At 46.2% G+C, this 25283-nt stretch overlaps 1 protein-coding gene across 3 annotated transcripts in view; it reads right to left on the reverse strand.

Annotated features, from left to right (window-relative positions):
• The window catches only part of palm1a (paralemmin 1a), a 228253-nt gene that overhangs the window by 23801 nt on the left and 179169 nt on the right, over positions 1–25283 (reverse strand). For all 3 annotated transcript variants that reach the window (XM_067968053.1, XM_067968054.1, XM_067968052.1), the window contains exons 5-6: positions 9065–9155; positions 8328–8349 (exon numbers count right to left, since the gene is read on the reverse strand). In XM_067968053.1, the coding sequence (XP_067824154.1) occupies positions 8328–8349; positions 9065–9155 (113 nt within the window). The remainder of the gene's footprint in view (positions 1–8327; positions 8350–9064; positions 9156–25283) is intronic.

A 25283-nucleotide genomic window follows, 5' to 3' on the forward strand; every position in this document is an offset into this window, starting at 1 on the left:
GAGTGGGACAGGCAATGTTGAAATTGGGTTTGGTATTTGAAAGTGGGACAGGCAGTGTTGCAATTGGGGTTTGGTATTTGAGAGTGGATCAGGCAATGTTGAAATTGGGTTTTGGTATTTGAAAGTGGGACAGGCAGTGATGCAATTGGGGTTTGGTATTTGAGAGTGGGACAGGCAGTGTTGCAATTGGGGTTTGGTATTCGTGAGTGTCAGGCAATGTTGGAATTGGGGTTTGGTGTTTGAGATTGGGACAGGCAATGTTGGAATTGGGGTTTGGTATTTGAGAGTGGGACAGGCAATGTTGGAAATGGTGTTTGGTATTTGAGAGTGGGACAGGCAATCTTGGAATTGGGGTTTGGTATTTGAGAGTGGGACAGGCAGTGTTGGAATTGGGGTTCAGTCCTTGAGAGTGGGACAGCCAATGTTGGAATTGGGGTTTAGTATTTGAGAGTGGGACAGGCAGTTTTGGAATTGGGGTTTGGTATTTGAGAGTGGGACAGGCAATGTTGGAATTGTGGTTTGGTATTTGAGAGTGGGACAGATAGTGTTGGAATTGGGGTTTAGTATTTGAGATTGGGACAGGCAATGTTGGATTTGGTCTTTGGTATTTGAGAGTGCGAAAGGCAATTTTGGAATTGGGTTTTGTATTTGAGAGAGGGTCAGGCAATGTTGGATTTGGGGTTTGGTATTTGAAAGTGGGACAGGCAATGTTGGATTTGGTCTTTGGTATTTGAGAGTGGGACAGGCAGTGTTGGAATTGGGGTTTAGTATTTGCAGAGAAACTCGTGGATAGCACGTTTCGCGAGTTGGTCACACCGCAGGTAAAGGGTATACAGGCAGGAAGTGAATGGGTGACCACCAGGAAGAGTAAGAGGTGCAGGCAGGTAGTGCAGGGGTCCCCTGTGGCCATCCCCCTCTCAAACAGATATGCCACTTTGGATGCTGTTGGGGGGGATGACTTATCAGGGGAAGGCAGCAGCAGCCAACTTCCTGGCACCACGGGTAGCTCTGCTGCACAGGCTGGGAGGAAAAAGAGTGAAAGAGCTATAGTGATAGGGGACTCAATTGTAAGGGGAATAGACAGGCATTTCTGCGGCCGCAACCGAGACTCCAGGATGGTGTGTTGCCTCCCTGGTGCAAGGATCAAGGACGTCTCGGAGCGGCTACAGAACATTTTGGAGGGGGAGGGCGAACAGCCAGCTGTCGTGGTGCACATAGGCACCAACGATGTAGGTAAAAAAGGGGATGAGGTCCTAAAAGCAGAATATAGGGAGTTAGGAGGTAAATTAAAAAATAGGACCTCAAAGGTAGTAATCTCAGGATTGCTGCCAGTGCCACGTGCTAGTCAGAGTAGAAATAGGAGGATATTTCAAATGAATACGTGGCTAGAGGAATGGTGCAAGGGGGAGGGATTCAAATTCCTGGGACACTGGAAATGGTTCTGGGGGAGGTGGGACCAGTACAAACCGGACGGTCTGCACCTGGGCAGGGCCGGGACCGCTGTCCTAGGAGGAGTGTTTGCTAGTGCTGTTGGGGAGGGTTTAAACTAAAGTGGCAGGGGGTTGGGAACCTGAGCAGGGAGAGAGAGGAAAGCGTAACAGGAAGGGACAGAAGGTATGGAGTAATAGGTAAAGTGTTAAAAAAGGAAAAAGCAGGAACTAAGCGTCACAAAACAGATTTGAAAGTTCTTTATCTGAATGCACGTAGCATTCGTAACAAAATGGACGAGTTAACGGCACAAATAACTACGTATGGGTATGATCTTGTGGCCATTACAGAAACATGGCTGCAGGGTGACAACGACTGGGAATTAAATATGCCAGGGTATTTAACAATCAGGAAGGACAGGCAGGAAGGAAGGGGAGGTGGGGTGGCTATGTTAATAAAGGAAGGAATCACTGTAATACAGATAAATGATATTGGGACAAAGCATCAAGATAATGAAACAGTTTGGGTGGAGATAAGGAATAAGAAGGGGAAAAAAACATTAGTGGGCGTAGTATATAGGCCTCCTAATAGTTGCAACTCTGCTGGAAGAAGTATTAATCAGGAAATAGTCGGGGCATGTAATAAGGGAACAGCCATAATTATGGGGGATTTTAATTATCATATTAACTGGACAAATCAAATTGGGCAGAGCAGCCTTGAGGACGAGTTCATTGAGTGCATCAGGGATGGATTTCTTGAGCAGTATGTAACTGATCCTACAAGGGGCAGGCAACCTTGGACCTGGTCCTGTGTAATGAGTCAGGATTAATTAATAATGTCCTAGTTAAGGATCCCCTTGGAACGAGCGACCACAACATGGTTGAATTCCATATCCAATTAGAGGGTGAGAAGGTTGATTCTCAAACAAGCGTACTGAGCTTGAATAAAGGAGACTATGATGGTATGAGAGCGGAATTGATTAAAGTGGACTGGGAAAATAGATTAAAGGGTAAGACGGTACATGAGCAGTAGTGTTCATTTAGGGAGTTATTTTACAACTTTCAAAATAAATATATTCCACTGAGGAAAAAAGGGTGTAAAAGAAATGACAGCCATCCGTGGCTAAGTAAAGAAATCAAGGATAGTATCCGACTAAAAACAAGGTCATATAAGGTAGCCAAACTTAGTGGGAGGATAGAAGATTGGGAATTCTTCAAAAGACAGCAAAAAGTAACTAAAGGATTGATTAAGAAAGGGAAGTTAGATTATGAAAAGAAATTAGCAAAAAATATAAAAACAGACAGCAAGAGTTTCTATAGTTATATAAAAAGAAAAAGGGTGGCTAAGGCAAACGTAGGTCCCTTAGAGGATGAGACCGGGAAATTAATGGTGGGAAACATGGAGATGGCAAAAATGCTGAACAAATATTTTGTTTCAGTCTTTACAGTAGAGGACACTAAGAATATCCCAACAGTGGACAAACAGGGGGCTCTAGGGGGGGAGGAGCTAAATACGATTAAAATCACTCAGGAGATGGTACTCAGTAAAATAATGGGACTCAAAGCGGATAAATCCCCTGGACCTGATGGCTTCCATCCTAGGGTCTTGAGGGAAGTGGCAGTAGGGATTGTGGATGCTTTGGTGATAGTTTTCCAAAATTCCCTGGACTCAGGAGAGGTCCCGGCAGATTGGAAAACTGCTAATGTAACACCCTTATTTAAAAAGGGTAGTAGGCAGAAGGCTGGAAATTATAGACCAGTTAGCTTAACATCTGTGGTGGGTAAAATTTTGGAGTCTATTATTAAGGAGACAGTAACGGAACATTTAGATAAGCATAATTTAATAGGACAAAGTCAGCATGGCTTTATGAAGGGGAAGTCATGTCTGACAAATTTGCTTGAGTTCTTTGAGGATATAACGTACAGGGTGGATAAAGAGGAACCAGTGGACATAGTGTATTTAGACTTCCAGAAGGCATTCGACAAGGTGCCACATAAAAGATTATTACTTAAGATAAAAAATCACGGGATTGGGGGTAATATTCTGGCATGGGTGGAGGATTGGTTATCGAAAAGGAAGCAGAGAGTTGGGATAAATGGTTCATTTTCGGACTGGCAACCAGTAACCAGTGGTGTTCCACAGGGGTCGGTGCTGGGTCCCCAACTCTTTACAATCTATATTAACGATTTGGAGGAGGGGACCGAGTGCAACATATCAAAATTTGCAGATGATACAAAGATGGGAGGGAAAGTAGAGAGTGAGGAGGACATAAAAAACCTGCAAGGGGATATAGACAGGCTGGGTGAGTGGGCGGAGATTTGGCAGATGCAATATAATATTGGAAAATGTGAGGTTATGCACTTTGGCAGGAAAAATCAGAGAGCAAGTTATTTTCTTCATGGTGAGAGACTGGAAAGTACTGCAGTACAAAGGGATCTGGGGGTCCTAGTGCAAGAAAATCAAAAAGTTGGTATGCAGGTGCAGCAGGTGATCAAGAAAGCCAACGGAATGTTGGCTTTTATTGCTAGGGGGATAGAATATAAAAACAGGGAGGTTTTGCTGCAGTTATATAGGGTATTGGTGAGACCGCACCTGGAATACTGCATACAGCTTTGGTCTCCATACTTAAGAAAAGACATCCTTGCTCTCGAGGCAGTACAAAGAAGGTTCACTCGGTTAATCCCGGGGATGAGGGGGCGGACATATGAGGAGAGGTTGAGTAGATTGGGACTCTACTCATTGGAGTTCAGAAGAATGAGAGGCGATCTTATTGAAACATATAAGATTGTGAAGGGGCTTGATCGGGTGGATGCAGTAAGGATGTCCCCAAAGATGGGTGAAACTAGAACTAGGGGGCATAATCTTAGAATAAGGGGCTGCTCTTTCAAAACTGAGATGAGAAGAAACTTCTTCACTCAGAGGGTGGTAGGTCTGTGGAATTTGCTGCCCCAGGAAGCTGTGGAAGCTACATCATTAGATAAATTTAAAACAGAAATAGACAGTTTTCTAGAAGTAAAGGGAATTAGGGGTTATGGGGAGCGGGCAGGAAATTGGACATGAAGCTGAGTTCGGATCGGTCAATGCCCTGTGGGTGGCGCAGAGGGCCCAGGGGCTGTGTGGCCGGGTCCTGCTCCTACTTCTTGTGTTCTTTAGATTTGTGGTTGGGATCAGATCAGCCATGATCTTATTGAATGGCGGAGCAGGCTCGAGGGGCCGATTGGCCTACTCCTGCTCCAATTTCTTATGTTCTTATGAGAGTGGGTCAGGCAATGTTGGAATTCGGTTTAGTATTTGAGAGTGGGACAGGCAATGTTGGAATTGGGGTTTAGTATTTGAGAATGGGACAGGCAGTGTTGGAATTGGGGTTTGGTATTTGAGAGTGGGACAGGCAATGTTGGAATTGGGGTTTAGTATTTGAGAATGGGACAGGCAGTGTTGGAATTGGGGTTTGGTATTTGAGAGTGGGACAGGCAATGTTGGAATTGGGGTTTAGTATTTGAGAATGGGACAGGCAGTGTTGGAATTGGGGTTTGGTATTTGAGAGTGGGACAGGCAATGTTGGAATTGGGGTTTAGTATTTGAGAGTGGGACAGGCAGTGTTGCAATTGGGGGTTTGGTATTTGAGAGTGGATCAGGCAATGTTGGAATTGGGGTTTAATATTTGAGAGTGGGACAGGCAGTTTTGGAATTGGGTGTTTGGTATTTGAGAGAGGGACAGGCAGTGTTGGAATTAGGGTTTGGTACTTGAGAGTGGGACAGGCAATGTTGGAATTGGTGTTTGGTATTTGAGAGTGGGACAGGCAGTGTTGGAATTGGTGTTTGGTATTTGAGAGTGGGACTGGCAGTGTTGAAATTGGTGTTTGGTATTTGAGAGTGGGACAGGCAGTGTTGGAATTGGTGTTTGGTATTTGAGAGTGGGACAGGCAGTGTTGGAATTGGTGTTTGGTATTTGAGAGAGGGACAGGCAGTGTTGGAATTAGGGTTTGGTATTTGAGAGTGGGACAGGCAGTGTTGGAATTGGGGTTTAGTATTTTAGAGTGGGACAGGCAATGTTGGATTTGGTGTTTGGTATTTGAGAGTGGGACAGGCAATGTTGGATTTGGTGTTTGGTATTTGAGAGTGGGACAGGCAATGTTGCAATTGGGGTTTGGTATTTGAGAGTGGATTAGGCAATGTTGAAATTGGGATTTGGTATTTGAGAGTGGGACAGGCAGTGTTGCAATTGGGGTTTGGTATTTGAGAGTGGGACAGGCAATGTTGCAATTGGGGTTTGGTATTTGAGAGTGGGACAGGCAGCGTTGGAATTGGGATTTGGTATTTGAGAGTGGGACAGGCAGTGTTGCAATTGGGGTTTGGTATTTGAGAGTGGGACAGGCAGCGTTGGAATTGGGATTTGGTATTTGAGAGTGGGACAGGCAGTGTTGCAATTGGGGTTTGGTATTTGAGAGTGGGACAGGCAATGTTAGAATTGGGGTTTGGTATTTGAGACTGGGGCAGTCAATGTTGGAATTGGGGTTTGGTATTTGAGAGTTGGACAGGCAGTGTTGGAATTGGGGTTTAGTGTTTGAGAGTGGGACAGGCAGCGTTGGAATTGGGATTTGGTATTTGAGAGTGGGACTGGCAGTGTTGAAATTGGTGTTTGGTATTTGAGAGTGGGACAGGCAGTGTTGGAATTGGTGTTTGGTATTTGAGAGTGGGACAGGCAGTGTTGGAATTGGTGTTTGGTATTTGAGAGAGGGACAGGCAGTGTTGGAATTAGGGTTTGGTATTTGAGAGTGGGACAGGCAGTGTTGGAATTGGGGTTTGGTATTTGAGAGTGGGACAGGCAATGTTGGATTTGGTGTTTGGTATTTGAGAGTGGGACAGGCAATGTTGCAATTGGGGTTTAGTATTTGAGAGTGGGACAGGCAATGTTGGAATTGGGGTTTGGTATTTGAGAGTGGATTAGGCAATGTTGAAATTGGGGTTTGGTATTTGAGAGTGGGACAGGCAGTGTTGCAATTGGGATTTGGTATTTGAGAGTGGGACAGGCAATGTTGCAATTGGGGTTTGGTATTTGAGAGTGGGACAGGCAGCGTTGGAATTGGGATTTGGTATTTGAGAGTGGGACAGGCAGTGTTGCAATTGGGGTTTGGTATTTGAGAGTGGGACAGGCAGCGTTGGAATTGGGATTTGGTATTTGAGAGTGGGACAGGCAGTGTTGCAATTGGGGTTTGGTATTTGAGAGTGGGACAGGCAATGTTAGAATTGGGGTTTGGTATTTGAGACTGGGGCAGTCAATGTTGGAATTGGGGTTTGGTATTTGAGAGTTGGACAGGCAGTGTTGGAATTGGGGTTTAGTGTTTGAGAGTGGGACAGGCAGCGTTGGAATTGGGATTTGGTATTTGAGAGTGGGACAGGCAGTGTTGCAATTGGGGTTTGGTATTTGAGAGTGGGACAGGCAGTGTTGCAATTGGGGTTTGGTATTTGAGAGTGGGACAGGCAGCGTTGGAATTGGGATTTGGTATTTGAGAGAGGGACAGGCAGTGTTGGAATTAGGGTTTGGTATTTGAGAGTGGGACAGGCAGTGTTGGAATTGGGGTTTGGTATTTGAGAGTGGGACAGGCAATGTTGGATTTGGTGTTTGGTATTTGAGAGTGGGACAGGCAATGTTGCAATTGGGGTTTAGTATTTGAGAGTGGGACAGGCAATGTTGGAATTGGGGTTTGGTATTTGAGAGTGGATTAGGCAATGTTGAAATTGGGGTTTGGTATTTGAGAGTGGGACAGGCAGTGTTGCAATTGGGATTTGGTATTTGAGAGTGGGACAGGCAATGTTGCAATTGGGGTTTGGTATTTGAGAGTGGGACAGGCAGCGTTGGAATTGGGATTTGGTATTTGAGAGTGGGACAGGCAGTGTTGCAATTGGGGTTTGGTATTTGAGAGTGGGACAGGCAGCGTTGGAATTGGGATTTGGTATTTGAGAGTGGGACAGGCAGTGTTGCAATTGGGGTTTGGTATTTGAGAGTGGGACAGGCAATGTTAGAATTGGGGTTTGGTATTTGAGACTGGGGCAGTCAATGTTGGAATTGGGGTTTGGTATTTGAGAGTTGGACAGGCAGTGTTGGAATTGGGGTTTAGTGTTTGAGAGTGGGACAGGCAGCGTTGGAATTGGGATTTGGTATTTGAGAGTGGGACAGGTAGTGTTGCAATTGGGGTTTGGTATTTGAGAGTGGGACAGGCAGCGTTGGAATTGGGATTTGGTATTTGAGAGTGGGACAGGCAGTGTTGCAATTGGGGTTTGGTATTTGTGAGTGGGACAGGCAATGTTGGAATTGGGGTTTGGTATTTGAGAGTGGATTAGGCAATGTTGAAATTGGGGTTTGGTATTTGAGAGTGGGACAGGCAGTGTCGGAATTGGGAGTTTGGTATTTGAGAGTGGGTTCAGGCACTGTTGGAATTGCGGGTTTGGAATTTGAGAGAGGGACAGGCAATGTTGGAATTGGGGTTTCGTATTTGAGAGTGGGTCAGGCAGTGTTGCAATTGGAAATATGGTGAGCGAGCGGTGCACTTCTGGCTCGTAATGAGCTTGCATTTCCTGCCCAATTTTCAAGCTTGGGCAAAAGTTGGTGCGCGTCCATTAACCCCAACATACAAAATGATTACACCTTAAAGCACACTGAGGGGTCGGATGTAGCAGTTTTCGCCGGGCGGGATCGGGTGACAGTGGCTGCACTCCTCTTTTACACCCCGCCCCACTTTCCTTTACATTCAATGGAAGTTACAATTGATCCCTAATTGGAATACGTGCTGACTCTATCGCACAGAGGAAATGAACCTTGGCAGCCATATAAGGCATTGCACCCATCTCATGATTAGCAGCATGTGATCCAATCAGTTCCTTATTACTGAACTACTCACCACTGTCTTTGCTTGGAGAGATCTGTAAGATAAAAGCAATGAGACCGCGATTATTGTTCATTCAGGCTGAAATCGTTTCTATTTGATAACGATACGATTGTTCTCACTGGAAAACTTAATACACTTACATAGGCAAAAAATAAATCATTTACAACAGTTGGCACAAAGGCTCATGAGAATCTCAGTGCCAAAGGTTTAAAGGCAAAAAGAGAGAAATGGTTAAGAATTGGCTACAATACACAAACCTTTATATCATATTGACCTGTTCATGACCTTCAGGATACTTACTGTTACCTAGCAACCGGGCATCCCATTTCTCATGGATGCTCTGCTTATCAGAACAATGGGAGAATATATATCGGACTACAGCTTCCCCCCAAATGATCATTTAAATGAAGCGCAGAATGGGCTGGTTTCCAGTGGGGTGACACTTCCTCCCATTTTCTCGCCTGGCCGCCCATTTCAGACCGCACAAATAGAGGGTCGGCAGGAAACCCAGGCCCGAGTGTTGGCGGGCTATTCGACCTGGACCGCATCACTGCCGAGCCCAATCCCGAGCTCGGCCCCCCCCCCGAACCCAACCAGGCAGCGCTGCTTCTAGGGAGAAAGAAAAAGTGCCCCATTCCGTAGCATCGATCATTCTGTTGAATGGACCATTCATCAAAGACATGGGCAGTAATCACACAGTCACTCTCAGCGAGACTCTTGCATTGCTGACTCTCCACCTTGTTACACACCTTCTCCTCATCCTTCAGCTTCTCCGCGATGCTGTTTTCTTTAGAGATGGCAATGTCTCCATTTTCGAGTGATTCGAGCTCCCTCTCAAGCCTGGAAGAGATTAGCGTACATTCAATAACAGAGAGATTAATGTACATCAATAACTCAGAAGCAAAGCAATTAAGACACAGACACATTACAGAGCCCCTGTCACCGTGGGTTACCTGTTTAGCTGGTTTGATGAATTGGCCACAGAAAGACTTTTGTCCTTGCTAATAGGATCATCTTATAACTTATTCATTCTCCTGACATCAGGCACAATTCCAGCTGATTGTATTTTTCCCTCTTTTTTTTCTACACTTTTTAAACAATACACAATAAGACGGACAATGTACACAAAGTGCACAAACTTCCTGTGGAAGGTGTAAAATTCCAAAATCAATCCTCCCCATTCATCACAACACAGCAATATTTACCCCTCAAAAACAAATCATTCAATTGGCCATTCATCACATTGCTGTTTGTGGGATCTTGCTGTGCGCAAATTGGCTGCCACGTTTCCCACTTTGCAGCAGTGACTACACTTCAAAGTACTTCATTGGCTGTAAAATGCTTTGGGATGTCCAGAGGTTGCGAAAGGTGCTATATAAATACAAGTTCTTTTTATCTGCGCAGGCAATGTTCTCCTTTGTAAGTGGTGTTCAGGAGAACATAAGAACATAAGAAATAGGAGCAGGAGTAGGCCAATCGGCCCCTCGAGCCTGCTCCGCCATTCAATAAGATCATGGCTGATCTGATCCCAACCTCAAATCTAAATTCATGTCCAATTTCCTGCCCGCTCCCCGTAACCCCTAATTCCCTTTACTTCTAGGAAACTATCTATTTCTGTTTTAAATTTATTTAATGATGTAGCTTCCACAGCTTCCTGGGGCAGCAAATTCCACAGACCTACTACCCTCTGAGTGAAGAAGTTTCTCCTCATCTCAGTTTTGAAAGAGCAGACCCTTATTCTAAGATTATGCCCCCTAGTTCTAGTTTCACCCATCTTTGGGAACATCCTTACCGCATCCACCTGATCAAGCCCCTTCACAATCTTATATGTTTCAATAAGATCGCCTCTCATTCTTCTGAACTCCAATGAACAGAGTCCCAATCTACTCAACCTCTCTAGGAATTGATTTGTCCATGACAGGGATTAGATGACAGAAAATAGAAAAGGCACAAGTATCAGCTGTGTGAAATGCCCCAATTTTGGCTGACTGGGAATTGACCCTCGAAACCTTGTTGGAATTCAACCACCGCTACATGTGTGAGGTCTTGTGGAGAGATGATTAGATCTGTAATACTCTGTACAAGGATGGTAGGTGCATTGGGAGTGTCTGTGATGTGTGACCGGGTGTGTCCCAGGGCTGTGTGCTCGGGCCTTTTCATGTTCAATGTACACAAAATGATTTGAAACAAGAGGAATGATATCGATGTTAGCTGGTGATACCAAATTAGCAGGTTTGGCAAACTGCGGAGAAAACTGCAAGACATTGCAGGACATTGACTGCACAGATAGAAAGAACTTGCATTTATATAGTGCCTTTCATGTTCTTCTGATGTCTCAAAGTGTGGCACAGTCAACAAAGTACTTTTGAAATGTAGACACTGTTGTAATGTAGGGAAATACGGCAGCCAGTTTGTGCACAGCAAGATCCCACAAACAGCAATGAGATAAATAGCCAATTAAATGTTTTATCGTTGAGGGATAAATATTGGCCAGGACAACTCCACTGCTCGTCTCCAAAATAGTGCCATGGGCTCTTTTACGTCCACCCGAGAGGGCAGACTTGGTTTAACTTCTCACCTGAAAGACAGCACCTCCGACGGTGCAGCACTCCCTCAGCACTGCACTGGGGGTGTCAGCCTGGATTATGTGCTGAAGTCTCTGGAGTGGGGTTTGAACCCATGACCTTCTGACTCAGAGGCGACAGTGTGACCAACTGTGTTGTAAATTTTATGGGGGAGAAATTTAACTTACGTTCTCCTGTTTTTCGGGCATAAAATGGTCGCTGGACCTGCAAATTCCGCGCCCGAACTGCCCTGCAAGGAAGCCACTCGAGATATTGTAGGCGGGTGTCTTTTAGGTGTCCAGGGTGCCTCCCTTAAAAACAGATACCTTGCACATGCAAATCGGGGTCCTAACGTCAGTCCCCAATGCAAAATTCGGCTAGATGAGGGAGAAAGGAATAGAAGGATATGTTGATGGGGATAGATGAAGTAGGGTAGGAGGAGGCTTGTGTGGAGCATAAACACCAGCATGGATCAGTTGGGCCGAATGGCCTGTTTCTGTGCTGTAAATTCTATGTAAATGGGAGGAGCTTGCGCCATGTAAGCTCCACCTAGTTGAACCGGGTCTTGAAACCAGAGATCCTGAAAGGGACTGCCATGGACCATTCAAGAAATGGCCACGCAGCATTTCAGAAATTACACTGGATTGGAGCCAGGAGGACCTCCTCATAGTGCCACAAAGGAACTGTGGGGCACTGTTAGCCGGGTCTCCTCCCACCCCCTCCACCCTGTCTCCCACCCTCCCAGGACCTTCCTGTTAGCCCAGTTTCCTCCCACCCCCTCCACCCTGTCTCCCACCCTCCCAGGTCCTTCCTGTTAGCCCAGTTTCCTCCCACCCCCTCCACCCTGTCTCCCACCCTCCCAGGTCCTTCCTGTTAGCCCAGTTTCCTCCCACCCCCTCCGCCCTGTCTCCCACCCTCCCAGGTCCTTCCTGTTAGCCCAGTTTCCTCCCACCCCCTCCGCCCTGTCTCCCACCCTCCCAGGTCCTTCCTGTTAGCCCAGTTTCCTCCCACCCCCTCCGCCCTGTCTCCCACCCTCCCAGGTCCTTCCTGTTAGCCCAGTTTCCTCCCACCCCCTCCGCCCTGTCTCCCACCCTCCCAGGTCCTTCCTGTTAGCTCGGTCTCCTCACAGCCCCTCCGCCCTGTCTCCCACCCTCCCAGGACCTTCCTGTGAGCTAGTTCGGTGTCAGAGCCCCTGATAAGCCCAGACCGGGGGGCGCTGCTTCTGAATGCCCAATGGGTGTCCGCAGCTCACCTGTTTTATTTGAACAAGGCCCGAGGCCGAATTTGGCTCGGGCCAATCGCGCACATTCAGATTGTACCAAAAACCAGCGGGGGTTGAATTTCTCCCTCCCCTTGTTCTACCAAATGGCTATTTCCTTCTCAAGTAATTCGGACGGTTTGCTGACTTGAAGCTGACTTTAAGCTCACTTAATTCAGTAAGTGAGGGGCGGCAAATGCTGCTGCAGGGCTCCAATCGCCCATAGTAATTATAAATCTCAGTGTAACATGTTCCTAGCCATGTAATGATAGAGCTGCACCCGCTGAGCACCACTGGACAAATTAGCTGCTTGCAGTCAGGAGCCGAGCAACCTGAACAGATTCAAAAGCGTTTAACCTGCGGTACATGAGGATAATCTACATGCTCAGAGTCACCTCTGTCACATCTCTGGGTGGGGGGGGGGGTCCAATACCCTTACCCATAATGCACGCTGTTATTTCGGTCAAGTCACCGTGGTACCCATAATACACGGTGTCACTGCAACCACCTTTCTGAGGGGTGGTAGCCCAACCATTGATCATGTCACTGTCATTCTTGTTACTTGTTGTCCGTAGCTTAATAACATGCAAATATTTATCCGTAAGTGACACTGACCTTTGCATTCCGTGTCCCTGCTAGGAACAGAAAACTGTAGGAATGAGTCACTCAGTCCATTGAGCTGGTGCCATCATTCATTCATGTTTCCTTCCCCCCAGCTCTGGCACAAAATCCTTCTCCTTTTATTTCTCACCAGCAAATTCAGAATCACGTTTTGAGCGCAGTGTGGGTTATGAAATAATTCCATTCATAAACATCCAAAAAAAAAACTGTGACTATTGGTATAACACAAAGCTTCCCCTCTTCTTTAACCCCAGGAGGCAATACCCCAATCTCCGGATAGAAAAAACGTTTCATTTTATTTTCCTTCTTGTGGCGAGCAGGGTGTTACAGCAGGTCACACCTGCGCAAATGTTGACTCTCAATGAATTATACTTTAAAGTGAGTCTTTACATTTCCCAGCTGCCATGAAGACACTGAAATGTAAATCAGCCCCTCTCCCTGTGTGACAGCTCTCACCGCCTCCTGCCTCCCCGAGTCCAGGCCTCTTACTCTGTAAGATGGAGCCGTGGGGAGACTTCACGGTGAAGCTTAGAGACCAGAGTAGGTTTGGCAGAAATCACGATGAGCTCATTTGAGAGCCAAAAGGGTAACCAGGGCAACCGTGTGTTTCTGAAAGTGTTCCCTACTGAGGCTGCCTGCAATAATCCATTGTACAACCCCCTGAAATAAAGCAAAGGAAAGGATTTGTGTTTATATAGCACCTTTCAAGACCTCACGACATCCCAAATCGTTTTGCAGCCAATAAAATACTTTGAAGTGTGGTCACTGTTGTAATGCAGGCAACTTGGCAGCCAATTTACACACAGCAAGATCCCACAGACAGCAATGAGATAAATGACCAGATAATCTGTTTCAGTGATGTTGGTTGAGGGATAAATATTATCCAGGACACTGGGAGGAACTCTCCTGCTCTTCTTCAAATAGTGCCATGGGATCTTTTATGTCTACCTGAGAGGGTTGGTTTCATCTGAAAGACGGCACCATCGACAGTGCAGCACTCCCTCAGTACTGCCTCGGAGTGTCAGCCTGGATTATGTGCTCAAGACTCAAACTCCCAACCTGCTGACTCAGAGGTGAAAGTGCTACCACTGAGCCAGGGCTGACAAAATGGCAGCCAGAGTCTCACTGGACACGCAAGTTAGCTTGTAAATGATAAAACTGTGTTCCAATTTCTATGTTGTGCGTGCGTGCGCACATGTGCGTGTGTGTGTGTATGTATGTGTGCGTGTGCATGCACATTTGTGTGTATGTGTACTGTCTGTGGTGTGTGTGGTGTGTGGCATGTGTATGTGTATGTATGTATAGGTGGGTGTGTGGTGTGTGCGTGTGTGTATGTGTGTGTGTAGTGTGTGTACTTGTGTGTGTGGTGTGGTTTGTGTGTGTGTGTATATGTGTGTCTGTGTGTGTGGTGTGTGCGTGTGGTTTGTGTGTGTGTGTATATGTGTGTCTGTGTGTGTGTTGTGTGCGTGTGTGTGTCTGTGTGTGTGTGGTGTGAGTGTATGGCATATTGATGCTCGGGAATTTTGGAATAGAATATCTGGCCCTTTTTTGTACCTACAGTGACGAGCACTCCAAAGTAAGGTGCAAAGACAAGTTGGTCCATCGAGCCTGTACCATACAGCCTGTAACATCCTGTGACCAGGTCCAATCGGAGTGTTCCAGTGTGAGAGTAACCCTGGCCGAGGCATTCGAGAAGCTAGAGTTTGCTCAGGACCATGTTTCTGCCGAAGCAGAGTCAGATATATGGGTGCTTACTCCACAGCAGTAGTTCAGGTGACAGTGATGTGAGTAGATCTGGGAACGGGGCTTGGCTCCATCCTGAGGCAGCTCTTTGATTTAATCGGCAGTCGCTGTCTGTCAGAAAATCCCTGGTGAAGCAGCTTCTTCAAACAAAAGGGATGTACCTTCAAACATCTCGTGCTTAACAGTCAGATAGCTGCGTTTTATACATTGCTGATGGGTATGTGGATTTAGTTAAAGGATGTGGAAAGGCTCGGGAGAGTTCTTTCTGTCTCCTGTCATACCGACATCTCTCTCTTAAAAAAAATCAGCCTATTAGTCTGGGAATGAGCCTGTGAGATTACATGTACACTTAACACTTCCGTTTCAAATTCATCTGTCTGCTGTTTTAAAGGAGACATTAATCTGTTTGTTTTATGGTTTGTGGGAATGGACCCTACTGAGGTACATGAAATACTGAATGACACTAACTGACCTCCCGTGTTATTGCTCACAGATACTCGTGGGATCTGGAGCACAGCTAATGATGTTTAGCTGCTTGGTCTGTTCCTTTTAATCATAGAATCACATAGCAGAAGGAGGCCATTCGGTCCATCGTGCCTGTGCCAGCTCTTTGAAAGAGCTATCCAATTAGTCCTACTCCCTTGCTCTTTCCCCATAGCCCTGTAAATTTCTCTTTATTAAGTATTTATCTAATTCCCTTTTGAAAGTTATTATTGAATCTGCTTCCATCACCCTTTCAGGCAGTGCATTCCAGATCATAGCAACTCGCTGCACAAAAAAAATTCTTCTTGTCTTCCCTCTGACTTTTTTGCCAATTATTTTAATTCTGTGTCCTCTGATTACCGACCCTCCTGCCAGTGGAAACAGTTTCTCCTTATTTACTCTATCAAAAACCCCTCATAATTTTGAACACCTCTATTAAATCTCCCCTTAACCTTCTCTGCTCTAAGGAGAACAACCCCAGCTTCTCCAATCTCTGCACATAACTGAAGTCCCTCATCCCTGGTACCACTTTAGTAAATCTCCTCTGCACCCTCTCCAAGGCCTTGACATCCTTCCTAAAGTGCGGTGCCCAGAATTGGACACAGTACTTCAGCTGAGATCTAATCAGTGATTTATAAAGGTTTACCATGACTTCCTTGCTTTTATACTCTATGTCTCTATTTATAAAGCCAAGCAATCCCGTATGCTTTTTTAACAGCCTTATCAACTTGTCCTGCCACCTTCAAAGATTCCAGTCTGAAAAACAACCATTCACCACTACTCTCTGCTTTCTGTCCCTCAGCCAATTTCATATCCACGCAGCTACTGCTGCTTCAATTTTGCTAATAAGTCTATTATGTGGCACTTTAACAAAAGCTTTCTGAAAGTCCATATATACATCAACCACACTACCCTCATCAACCCTCTCCATTACTTCATCAAAGAACTCAATTGAGTTAGTCAGACATGATTTGCCTTAACAAATCCATGTTGGCTGTCATTTATTAACCCATGTTCTTCCAAGTGACAATTTATTTTGTCTCGGATTATTGTCTCTAGAAGTTTCCCCACCACTGGCATTAGGCTGATTGGCCTGTAGTTACCTGGTTTATCTCTCTTCCCTTTTTTGAGCAGGGGCGTAACATTTGCAATCCTCCAGTCCTCTGGCACCACTCCCATATCTAAGGAGGATTGAAAGATTGTGGTCAAAGTCTCCACAATTTCCACCCTTACTTCCTTCAGTAACCTAGGATGCATTCCATCCGGACCGGGCAAATTTTCTACTTTGGACACTGCCAATCATTTCAGTACCTCCTCTTTATCTTTTTTTATCCTATCCAATTTCTCTACCACCTCCTCCTTTATTGTAACATTAGCAGCACCCTCTTCTCTAATGAAGATCGATGCAAAATATTCATTTAGTGCCTCAGCCATGCCCTCTGCCTCCACAAGAAGATTTACTTTTTGGTCCTTAATCAGCCCCACCTTTCCTTTGACTACCCTTTACTATTTATAAGTTTATAAAATACTTTAGTGTTCCCTTTTATTTTACCTGCTAATCTTTTCTCATGCACTCTCTTTGTCCCTCTTAGTCCCTTTTTCAGTTTTCCTTTCAGTATTCAGCTTGGTTCTCTACTGCATTATAAACTTGACAGTTATCATAAGCCTCCTTTTTCTGTTTCATTTTAACCTCTATTTCTTTAGTCATCCGGAGAGCTCTAGCTTTGGGTGCCCTTCCTTTCCCCCTCACAGGAATGTGTCTAGTCTGTACCCGAACTATCTCCTCTTTGGAGGCCCCCACTTGTTCATTTACTGTGTTACCTGCCAATCTGTGTTTCCAACCCTCCAGATCCCTTTCCAACTCACTGAAATTAGCTCTCCTCCAGTTGAGTATTTTCACATTTGATTTTTCCGTCTGCTTTTCCATAACTTCTCTAAACCTAATAATATTGTGATCACCGTTTCCTAAATGCTCTCCCACTGAAACATGCCCCATTTGCCCCACTTCATTCCCCAGAACTAGATCCAGCACTGCTTCCTTCCTCGTTGGGCTGGAAACACAATGATCAAGAAAGTTCTCTTGAATACATTTCAGGGATTCCTCCCCCTCTTTGCCCTTTACACTGTTTTTTTCCCAGTCTACATTAGGATAATTGAAGTCCCCATTATCAATACTATTAAGAGGGATATTAACTCCTATGCCTAACCCCAACTCCTAACCCTATTAGCTAACCCCTAACTACAATTCCGAACCCTAACCACTAACCCGAACCCCAACTCCAAATGCCAAACCACTAACCCTTAATCACTAAACTTAACCACTAACATTAACTGTTAACTCTAACCCTAACCACTAACCCTAACCTCAACCACTAATTACTAACCCTAACCCCTAAATCGTGGTGGGCTGCTGTATCAATACTCGCTCCGTATACACATTATATATATATATAAATATATATTATATATAAATGAAATTATTACGTGTGAATTAATGAAAAGTAAATAGCTTTTTTAAAAAAACAGATGTGTTAAGTGTTCATATGATAATATTGCATGGTGTAATTTTAGACTATTCTCATTTTTGTGTAAGATTTTTTGATTTGCCTTATGAAGACCCACCATTTCAGGTCTCTGCTTCCTTTTGCTGAGCTCAGGGGTTGCACATACAAGGACAGCCTGCACGCATTCCAGCCAGAACTGTGGGTGCGGGCCCTTTGGGTCAGTTTGGGGGCCAATCGATGGAGCCCTAACCCTGCTAAGGCCATTCCCTGCTACTTGTGATTTATCCCGGTACAGCCGCTTTTGGATTGGAACCATTAAAGTCAATGGGTTGGAAGGGACGTCAGTCGTCTCTGTAGTGTTCGTCACCAGACTGCCGTAGGAGGGGACTAGAAGCCTGAAACAGTGGGCCACAAAGATGAAACGGCCGTACAAGTGGTGGGAGAAGCAGCTGAGCAGAGCACAGAGCGCGGGAGAAAAAATGACACCAGAGGAACGGTGGAATCCGAGGAATTACAGCTAAGTGTTTAATTTATCATATAAATAAGTCAAGTGTTTAATTTACTATATAATTAAGCTAAGTATTTAATTTATTATGTACTTAAGCTAAGCGTTTAATTAATTAATCAGATTTAAGGCTGTCAAATCAAAATTAACTAAATAGAGGATACTAACATTAAAGGGTTCTGAATTTCATTAAATTAAAATCTGGTATATATAATTAATAAATAGGAGTTGAGGAAATAATAAAATTGCTAATAAACAAAAAACAAGGCTAATTAGATACAAAATAAACTAAAATCAAACTAAATCTATCTGCTAATTATAATCTAGATTTCAAGTAATTGTATTATATCGAGAACTAAATTAATATTAATAAATAAAAACTAGAAATGGCAGTTCGGGGTCTGTGTCGGGACTGTAATATGTGGGAGTTTGTGGACAGCGAAACACAATCTGCAGGAAATGTCTCTGGCCTGAGACATTCCGGCTCAGAGTCCTTGAGCTGGAGTGCGAGTTAGAGACACTCTGACACATAAGGGAGGGGGAGGAATGTTTGGATAGTTTTTACCGGAGTACAGTCACACCTCAGAGGAAAGCACAGGTGCGGGAAGGGGAGAGTGTGGCTATCAGTCAGCAGAGTAAGGGGAACCAAGGGGAGATAGAAAAGGAGGTCCCGCAGATACTGGTCCCGTCCAATTGGTATAATGTACTTGCTACCTGTGAGGATAAGGATGCAATTGTAAACAATTTTACAATACCAAGTTATAGTCCAGCAATTTTATTTTAAATTCACAAGCTTTCGGAGGCTTCCCCCTTCGTCAGGTGAACGATGTGAAAAATCGATGTGAAAAATCGTGAAATTTCACATCGTTCACCTGACGAAGGAGGAAGCCTCCGAAAGCTTGTGAATTTAAAATAAAATTGCTGGACTATAACTTGGTGTTGTAAAATTGTTTACAATTGTCAACCCCAGTCCATCACCGGCATCTCCACATCACGATAAGGATGCAGGCTGTGGTGTGGAGGGCCAGAATGCTGACCATGGCACCGTAGAGCAGGAGGCAGTCCAAAGTGGGGGAAGAGCAGAATAGAAAGGTTGTAGTCATAGGGGATTCGATAATTAGGGGGATAGATAGCGTCCGTTGCAATCGTGACCGAGAGTCCAGGAGGGCGAGTTGCCTACCTGGTGCAAAGGTAAAGGATATCTCTGAGCAACTGGAGAGGAACTTGGAAAGGGAGGGGGAAGATCCAGTTGTCGTGGTCCATGTTGGGACCAATGACATAGGGAAGAAAAGGGAGGAGGTCCTGCTAAGGGAATATCAGAAGTTAGGAACTAAATTTAAAAAAAACAGGACCTCACAGGCGGTAATTTCGGGATTACTACCTGAGCCACATGCTAATTGGCCCAGGGATAGGCAGATCAGGAAGGTTAATGTGTGGCTGAAAGATTGGTGTGGGGGGAGGGGATCCATTTCATGGGACACTGGCACCAGTACTGGGACAGGAAGGAGCTGTACCACTGGGTCAGGCTCCACCTGAACTAGAATGGGATCAGAGTCCTAGCGGAAAGGATAAATAGGGGAGTGCATAGGGCTATAAACTAGCAAGACTGGGGGAGGGTACTGGTGAAGATAACATAAGTCTGAAGAAAAAAGAAATAGGAAATGAGAGTAAAGGTCAGATCAAGGGTAAGGAATAAGAGTGACATAAACAGTCAGGGAACAACTGTAGTTATAGAACCTTAGTCATGAGTCGACAACGTGGTACCTTATCGAAGGTCTTTTGAAAATCCAAATAAATTACATCGACAGCACAACAACAACAACAACAACTCCCATTTATACAGCGCTTTTAACATAGTAAAACGTCCCGAGGCGCTTCACAGGAATGATTATCAAACAAAATTTGACACTGAGCCACATAAGGAGATATTAGGCCATCTTTCAGATGAGACATTAAACCGGGGACCCGTCTGGTGGACGTAAAAGATCCCACGGCATTATTTCAAAGAAGAGCAGGGGAGTTCTCCCCGGTGACCTGGTCAATATTCATCCCTCAACCAACATCACTAAAAACAGATTATTTTGTCATTATCACATTGCTGTTTGTGGGATCTTGCTGTGCGCAAATTGGCTGTCGCGTTTACTCCGTCACCACAGTGGCTACACTTCGAAAAGTATTTAATTGGCTGTAAAGTGGTTTGGGACGTCCTGTGGTTGTCAAACGCAAGTCTTTCTTTTCTTTTAACGGTAGGAGATGCAGGCCCAGAAATTGGTTTCGGCCCATTTTCGGGCACAGAATGGTCGGGGCAAAAGCTGGAGGCCCGAGCCCCGACCAACATTGGGCACCGGGCCTCACGCGCGTGTTGCTAGCGGGCTGCCAATGCCAATTGGGCGTCCAGAGGGAGCCCGCCGGACCCCCGAGCACCATTTTGGGCCGGCTGACTTGCTGGCAGCAGCCCTGGGTAGGTCCTGGGGGGGGGGGTGGGAGGACAATGGGAGAGGGGTGGGAGTAAGTCTGGGTTAGCAGCAGCCTGCAGTAGTTCTGTGGAACCAGGAGAAGCACCCCTGCTGTCCCACCTCACTCCACATAAAGGTGTTTAAAAAAATATAGGTCTTTTTGGGTGGCGGCCATTAGCGGTCCCTTTAACAACAACAGCAACAACTTGCATTTATATAGCGCCTTTCAGGTAGTAAAACCAAGGCGCTATATAAATATATATATAATGAAGTATTAGGACAGGCGACCAAAGGCTCGGTCAAAGAGGTAGGTTTTAAGGAAAGTCTTAAAGGAGGAGAGAGAGGCGGAGAGGGGGAGAGGTTTAGGGAGGGAATTCCAGAGCTTAGGGCCTAGGCAGCTTAAGGCACGGCCGCCAATGGTGGAGCGATGGAAATCGGGGATGCACAAGAGGCCAGAATTGGAGGAGCGCAGAGATCTCGGAGGGTTGTAGGGCTGGAGGAGGTTACAGAGATAGGGAGGTACGAGGCCACTGAGAAGTTTGAACAAAAGGATTTTAAATTCGAGACGTTGCCGGATTGGGAGCCAGTGTAGGTCAGCGAGCACAGGGGTGACGGGTGAAAGGGACTTGGTGCAAGTTAGGATACGGGCATTAGAGTTTTGGGTGAGTTCAAGTTTACTGAAGGTGGGAGATGGGATGCTGTCCGGGAGAGCATTGGAATCGTCGAGTCCAGAGATAACAAATGCATAGACGAGGGTTTCAGCCGCAGATGGGCTGAGGCAGGGGCGGAGACGGGTGATGTTACAGAGGTCAAATCCCTCCATGGCCTTGCCGCTCTCTATCTCTGTAACCCCCTCCAGCCTTACAACCCTCCGAGATCTCTGCGCTCCACCAACTCTGGCCTCCTGTGCGTCGCCGATTTCCATCGCGAGGTTGCGAACGCAGAAGGAGAAGGAGCCAAAAGAAACTGAGCGGAGCAGGCCCGGAGTCTTTAGGTCCCTCATAAACATAAGCAAATGTCCCGACGCCTGTTTTAGGCAGCTGCCAGGGCTGCCTGAATAGCGCCTGACCCAATTTGGCGACGGACGTAGTTCCTTGGGGTGCAGGATATCGTCTCGCGAAATTGGACCTTTTTGCATCCCGTTTCGCACCCCAAAAAATGGATGCAACGAGGTCCAATTTCTGCCCGGTAGTCCTTTTAAAGAGATGGGAGGAGTGAGTGCTGCTTATAAAGGCCGCGCCCCCCCCTTCAGACTTCCCTCCTCTCGGACGCTGGCTTCCTCTCATCTACAGAACTGCAAGTTATTGGCGTTAATTGCTTCCATGTACTCACTCTAACATTTCATAAATCATTCCAATCGCTGTTACGTAACACATGCACAATGAAACGGCACCATAAAAAGCAGGCCTCATAGTCGCCATGGAAACGGTCGGTTTTCTCCTCGAGAATCTACATTCCAAGCATCCCTCAGGCCATTAACAGCACTCCCTGACCTCGATACACTGTGCTCCTGATCAGCCAGGCTGACATGAGGATTTGGGACATGCAAAAAGCTTTTCTGCTGCAGTCTTTCCGAGAAATCGTTCACTGTATCTCACGACAATTCTTTTGGAAAATACGAGGATATGTGTCCTTTTAATTCCTTGACGCAAGAGTAAGCTGGGGTGGGGGAGGGGAACACAGACATGATTCATCCTTTGCCCCTTTGCTGAGGGATAATAATTTGGAGTGTTCAGAAACATTAGGAACAAGATAAGACAATTCAGCCCCTCGGGCCTGCTCCGCCGCTCGATTAGATCATGGCTGATCTATATCTCAGCCCCATTTACCCGGCTGTGCTCCATATCCCTTGATACCCTTACCTAATAAAAGGTCGATTGATCTCAGTTTTGAAAGCTCCGATTGACCCAGCATCCGCAGCCTTTTAGGGGAGAGAGATCCAAATTTCTACCACCCTTTGTGTAAAAAAGTGCTTCCTGATTTTCCTCCTGAACAGCCTGGCTCTAATTTTAAGATTATGTCCCCTCGTTCTTGATTTCCTAATCAGAGGAAATAGTTTCTCCATATCTGTCCTCTTGAATCCTTTTAACATTTTAAACACCCCGATTAGATTAACACTCAATCTTCTATACTCAAGGGAATTGAGATAGAGGATCAGCCATGATCATATTGAATGGTGGAGCAGGCTCGAAGGGCTGAATGGCCTACTCCTGCTCCTATTTTCTATACAGGTCTAGTTTATGCAACGTGTCCTCGTAATTTAACCCTTTTAGCCCAGGTATCATTCTGGTGAATCTGCGCCACACCCCCTCGAAGGCCAAAATATCCTTCCTCTCTTCCTTCCTGAGGTGCGGTGCCCAGAACCGAATGCAGTGCTCCAGATAGGGTCTGATCTCAGGTTCCCCCTTTTGTCTCCATGGGCGGAATATTCCACTTCGACGGGGGTGTAAACCTACCGTTATCGGATCAGCCGACCGTTATAAACCCCGCCGGATTTTCCTTCCCATTGACTTCGACGGGAGGCCGATCCGATATCACCGATTGGTGGTCCCGCCTCCTGTTTCTGTTGCAAACCAAGCAGATATACCGGAGGGAACGATGAGTGGCAGTGCCAACTCTGGGCATTAATTATTTAAGGGGGGGTATGAAAGATCCCACGGTACTATTTGAAGAAGAGGAGGGGGGGTTCTCTCTGGTGCCCTGACCAACATTTATCCCTTAGGCAACAACACCAAAAACACTATCTAGTCATTTAGCGCAGTGTTGTTTGCGGGATCTTGCTGTGCGCAAATTGTCTGCCGTGATTCCTACATTACAACAGTGACTAACTTCAGAAAATTACGCGTTGGCTGTGAAGCACTTTGGGACGTCCTGAGGATGTGAGGGAGCGTTATATAAATGCAAGTACGTTAGTTAATTTAATTGAAGGAGTCAAAGTCTGAGCTCAAACAGAAATTGATGACCCTGTTCCCATGGAGTTCGGTAAAGGCACGTTTATCGACTAATTTTCTGTTATTAATGATTAGTTTAATGGATTACGACAGAAGATGCTTTAGTAATCCATAGTCAGCGCAAATGAGGAACCAGCTGACTTTTATCAATAAACTGGCCATTCAGATTGTTGACTGGTCTTTGCTCGATATCGACCAATCACGGAATTTGAGTGCTAAAATAATTGTGCGTTTTAAAATAAAAAAATTCCCCTCCATTAGTTTCCAGAAGGTGCTCACTCATAAGAATATTACAACATAAAATGAGCCGAGCATAAGAAAAAGGCCAATCGGACAGCTCCCGAATCTCTCTCCCATCACAGTGGTGTGAATGACCTGAGCCCTTTTGCTTCTATTACCGACTGGTGGAATATTCCAAACATTTGTCGCTCAAGGTCCAGATTTTAACCTAACCTGTCCGGCGGGAATGGGGGTGGGTTTGGGTTGGACGCCCGTTTTACACCTCATTGACTTCACTGGAGTGAAAATCAGTGGGTGTTAAAATCAGGCAGGTGTGTAAAATCAGGAGGTGTAAAATTGGGCAGGTGTGTAAAATCAGGGGGTGTAAAATTGGGCAGGTGTGTAAAATTGGGCAGGTGTGTAAAATCTGGGGGTGTAAAATTGGGCAGGTGTGTAAAATTGGGCAGGTGTGTAAAATCAGGGGGTGTAAAATTGGGCAGGTGTGTAAAATTGGGCAGGTGTGTAAAATTGGGCAGGTGTGTAAAATCTGGGGGTGTAAAATCGGGAGGGATTTGGAAAACTCACCCATGATGCCCCCACGCCCCCACCCCATTGGACCGGAATTTGGACGCAAATTTAAATAGTGTGGAAGTCCAATGGATCTGGGTACCACCAAAAATTCTGGTCGCCCTCCTCCCCAGAAGGCGACCCACCCACTCACCGCCCTCCCCTCAGGGGTGCAGTGCCAACTTCTTGAGCCTCATCCAAATGGCCAGTCTTTGTGTGGGTCCAGTGGGTGAATGTCACACCGCTGTTTGACCATGGTGGGGGGGGGGGGGCGGGGGGGGTGTGGGGGGGGGGGGGGTGGGGGGGGGGGGGGTGGGGGGTGTCACCGATGAGCTGAAGCCGGCCCAAATGAAAAATCTGCACTTTCGGTCAGAGCTCACTGGGTACGTATTGGCAACGGGTTGGTTGATTTTTCCCCTGCCCAGGCCAAGGGGGTGCTGAGCGCTCTTCCCTCTAAGCTGCGGGTGTGCGCGGTCTCACAGCAGTCTGTTGTTTGCCGTGCACTTATTCATTCCATCCGCGCACCAAACCTGGGCCACCAGGTGACATCATCAGTCACAGCCGGGTGACTATAAATAAATGATCGTGTTGCGTCTGGTGGATCTTCATATCCGGTGGAGTGGACGCGCTGGAGTTTGGAATTGGCGCACGCCCTGGTCGTCCTCCTGCTTTGTGTCTGCAGCTGCTCCCGGACCTGCTGCCCGTGCTCAGATCCGGCGCTGTGCGCACCCGTGGCCGCGGAGAATCAGTTCGAGGTGGGCGTTTGGGGGTCGGGGGTGGGTGTCCCGGGTGTCGGGTGTGTAAACAACCAGGTCCCGTAGATCAAGATCCTTTCAGGTTCAATCCCCTCTCGGGCTGAGTTAGCCAATGGTGGGGACACTGCATTTACCTTCTGTGTTACTGGACTAGGGCGGGAGAAAGGTTCCGTATTTACTCCAGACTTAAATCCAGCGATCCCTCCTGGAGAGTGTGTGTGCATTCAGATAAGGTCATTTCTGAATTTCATCTGCATTTCCCCCATGGTCAAATGGCCATTGGCAAACACAGCACTGCACAGGCCAGAGCAGGGATTGGACCTGGGACCTAGTATGCATGGT

This window comes from Heptranchias perlo, chromosome 29 (assembly GCF_035084215.1).
Source record: "Heptranchias perlo isolate sHepPer1 chromosome 29, sHepPer1.hap1, whole genome shotgun sequence".
Lineage (NCBI taxonomy): Eukaryota > Metazoa > Chordata > Chondrichthyes > Hexanchiformes > Hexanchidae > Heptranchias > Heptranchias perlo.